At 41.0% G+C, this 4,092-nt stretch overlaps 1 protein-coding gene across 1 annotated transcript in view; it reads left to right on the forward strand.

The window, feature by feature from the left end:
* The window catches only part of c1ql3a (complement component 1, q subcomponent-like 3a), a gene marked incomplete at its 3' end in the record, with an annotated part of 6,536 nt that extends 3,086 nt beyond the window's left edge, over positions 1-3,450 (forward strand). Inside the window, exon 2 of the mRNA XM_080751928.1 lies at positions 3,271-3,450. Coding sequence (XP_080608054.1) covers positions 3,271-3,450 — 180 coding nt within the window. The remainder of the gene's footprint in view (positions 1-3,270) is intronic.
* Between the last annotated feature and the right edge of the window lie 642 nt (positions 3,451-4,092).

A 4,092-nucleotide genomic window follows, 5' to 3' on the forward strand; every position in this document is an offset into this window, starting at 1 on the left:
CTGCTGCTGCTGCTGCTGCTGAATGCATGGCTCAGCCCACAGGCCTGTGACCACGGTCAGATAAACAGCACATTGTGGAAGGCTTACCAGGGACACGGGTGTAGGCCACAGTTTATGGAGCTCTGCCTAAATAGATTGCTAATTAGCTAGTGGTTCTCGAAGTGGGGTCAGGGAGGGGATGCCCTTGGTTGAGGGGGTTCCAGGAATCCAGGGGGGTCCCTATAACTAATTTAGTTCATATGGATGGCATAAACCTATAAAGTATATGGACAGTATATGGTATATACAGTTATGGACCCCAATGTGAACAAGCCATAGTGCTTTCTTGGGTTTAAATGCTATTAGACCTTGTAATGTATCTGAACTGTACTGTCTTGTGCTTTACCTATGAAAACAGCTAATAATAATTATTCAATCGATCAATCAATCCAGAGGCCAATATTGGCCGTTTGAAAATAGCTTTTGAATATAATTATGTTTCTTTCCATTTGGTTGCTTGTACATTTGCAGTTAATTTAAAACTGAGGATTTTGCTGTGCAGGAACTAAGGATTCGGTTGCATGGACACTTTAACAATAAAAATAATAAGCTAAAGAACATTGTTTTTGTGAACTTCGAACAAAATAGTGTATAGGCTAGGATAGTGAACGTACTGTAGCTAAATGTGATGTGTGTCTGATGACTTGATTAATCGTGTAGCCCTGCAGGCTGCAGCTGATTTGAATAAACGGATTCAATCAGACGCTGATTTGTCTCGCTAGATAAGACAATCTCCTTTTAATAATACTAATGATAAAGGACTGTAGATGCCTTAATGAGAATAGGGTGGGCTTATAACAAATTAATTTCAGCCTCGACTCAAGTTGAGCGTGAGGAAATATCGCAGAGGTGTCTTGGTTAAAGTAATAGCCTCTAATGGAGGGGGACTCGTGGCAATACCAAAAGTCATATTAAACATGAAGGAGAAAAATCTTTTAATACATTGTGTGGTAACTTCTTCAGACTATTCGGAGACTGTGTCAAAGTGTCATTTGATTAGATTTGTTTCGATCTTGTGTTCAGTGACTTGAAGCCTTAAACCCCTTAAACCACTTTGTTTCAATCTTTTCAGGCGGTGACCCCCCAAATAAACATATTTGAACTGGGACCCCCACCCTGATAAGCACTTGGAATATAGGCAATTGAGGCATTCAATTTTCAGTTCCAATGATGAATATTGTGAAAATAACAGATCTATTAGCTCAATGCTCCTCATGATGACCTTGTAAACTAGGTATTGCCTTTCTTTTTTCTTTCTTATATTATTTGAAAATTTACCAACGTTTGACCAGTTTTTTTTTTGGGGTCTTTTCTTTCTTTTTGAGGCATAAAACATTAAAAAGGTCTTAAAAGTCCTGAAAATGTCACTTCACTGTCATCTGGGGACCCCCCAAATTCATGTGGAGAGCCCCTTGGGGGTCCCAACCCACAGTTTGAGAACCTCTGCCTTAAACAGTGATCAACGTTATAGGAGCTGTCCATGGTACCGCTTATACTGTGTTATAACTGTCCATGGTACCGTTTACACTGCGTTATAACTGTCCATAGTACCGTTTATACTGCCTTATAACTGTCCATGGTACCGTTTACACTGCGTTATAACTCTCCATGGTACCGTTTACACTGCGTTATAACTGTCCATGGTACCGTTTAGACCAGTGGTTTTCAACCCTTTTCACATCAAGGTCCATTATTTATTCAGCATTTGAGCCACGGACCACCTTTTGATGGGATTTATCGTCTCAGACCCAAGAATATTTTGTTATTGTTGGACAAGATTTTGCCCACAATTCCATGCTGTGTTGGCACCAATAGATAATAATAATTGTTGTAAATTAAGTAATGCAGATGTTTGACAATAATTTAACTCTTGCGATCGTAAAATGAAACCTGTAAGGGTCCCTTTGGTTTCATTTTACGCTCTCAAGAGTTAAAGACCTAATAAGGGTCCATTTGGTTACCAACTCTCCATCATTCAGCTTGGGACCACCTGGAACCCCCTCAAGGACCACTGGTGGTCCCCGGACCACTGGTTGAGAACCACTGTTCTAGACTGCTCAGCTACAATATGTTAGTTAGAAAAATAAGAACAGAAAAATGTGAAGAACTGTAGCTTCAGGCGAATTCTTCAGAAAAACACAAACAAATAAAAAATAATTATGTTTATTTCACCTTTATTTGAAATGCCATACAAGATCTTTTATGCATTTAAAAAATAACAGTTACATTTTCATTTATTCCTTTGTTCTTTTAGCTTATTATTGAAATTTGAAGGTTGTGAATATCCATTTAATAAAATAGTTTTTGTTTTGTCAGATTAACCACTATAGGCCCTACAGTACAAGCTCAGAGCGAATGCCTGAATTTTTGACATTTTTGGGAAATCTTGTAAAACATTTAGCCTGTGTTTCAAACATTTCCTGCCATGTCCATAATAGCCTAGGGATGCCAGGTTAAATGACCGATAGCATGTAAACTTTAAAAGTTGCCTTTTTTCTTTATCTTTCTTTGCCTCAGTAAATATGCACTCTGCCCTACAAAGGCAGAGTGCAGTAAGAATTAAATAAAAAAAATAATAATAAATGGGGTTAAAAGTGTTAAATCTGATCAGCCAAATGAGATATAGGCATAAAAGTGATATTACTCTGATTGTATATCTGTTCTTGAGCTAATTGTTCATCCCCCAATATCACAAAGGCTAATTTGACCTTTGGGCGACACAAATAAGTTGGTGTGTCTGAAAAAATAGTTACTGCAATATGCCTTTGTAGAGCAGTACTGTACCAACACACCATGTAGGGGAGTCTTAATCAGACTAGACACCAGTGAAAATGAGAATGAAAAAGACGAGTGTGCGTGCGTGTGTGCCTGTTTGCGTGCCCACACCCACACCCACACGTGTGTGTGTGTGTGTGTGTGTGTGTGTGTGTGTGTGTGTGTGTGTGTGCGTGCGTGCGTGTGCTTGCATGCCTGTACAAAACACCAGTGAAAATGAGAATCAAAAAAGAATACTGGCTATCAATTTAGTTTGCTTCATTGTGTGTGCCTCTGTGTGTGTGTTCCTCTGTGCGCGTGTGTATGTACATGCATCCATCCATGTGTAAACCTGTGTGTGTGTGTGTGTGTGTGTGTGTGTGTGTGTGTGTGTGTGTGTGTGTGTGTGTGTGTGTGTGTGTGTGTGTGTGTGTGTGTGTGTGTGTGTGTGTGTGTGTGTGTGTGTGTGTGTTCCAGGTCCGTGCCAGTGCCATCGCCCAGGACGCAGACCAGAACTATGACTATGCCAGTAACAGTGCCGTGCTGCACCTGGAGCCTGGAGACGAGATCTTCATCAAGCTGGACGGAGGCAAGGCCCACGGTGGCAACAATAACAAGTACAGCACCTTCTCTGGATTCATCATCTATGCTGATTAGGCCTTGGTACAACAAACTGAAGATGTTTTGGATCTAAAAGTCTCTCCTACTACCCTATAGCTTGGGCACCACCACTCTTCATCATCATCTCTCCATTTCCCCAAAACAACTCTCTGCAAAGATGTGCACAGCAGGGATCACCGGAGCTCCTTTTGGGGTGGTTAATTCCACCTCTATACTGTATACCAACCCCAGTCTCTGGTCAAATTAGGCCTTTTTGTTTTTTTTTCTCTCTGGTTCACTATGGAAGCCTCACCCCTACAATATATCCCCATACCGCCCATCCTGTCCCAATTCATCCTTTATGTAACCCTATATAGTTCTGGCCCTATAATCCTGACATTAAACCCATGGAGAACCCTTCAGCTTTATGTCACATTCTGTTTCTGATAAAGAACTGCTCAGCCCTGAACATGAGGCTGATTCCCTCCTGCCAACCATGCCCAAAAAAAAGAAGAGGTTTTCCAGGATGAGAGTTGGCTAAAAGGACCTGAAGGATGTATATCTGGTTCCTGTCTCACTCCTCAAACCCCCCCAACAACAACACATCATGGTAGCCCTACAAGCGGAGACCAAACCACTGTACAGTTTATCATAATCTTCAACGTCTGCCAGTGTTTATAATTATTCTGGGGTGAGGCT

Source organism: Nannobrachium achirus (genome assembly GCF_963921795.1).
Source record: "Nannobrachium achirus genome assembly, chromosome: 21".
Classification (NCBI taxonomy): domain Eukaryota; kingdom Metazoa; phylum Chordata; class Actinopteri; order Myctophiformes; family Myctophidae; genus Nannobrachium; species Nannobrachium achirus.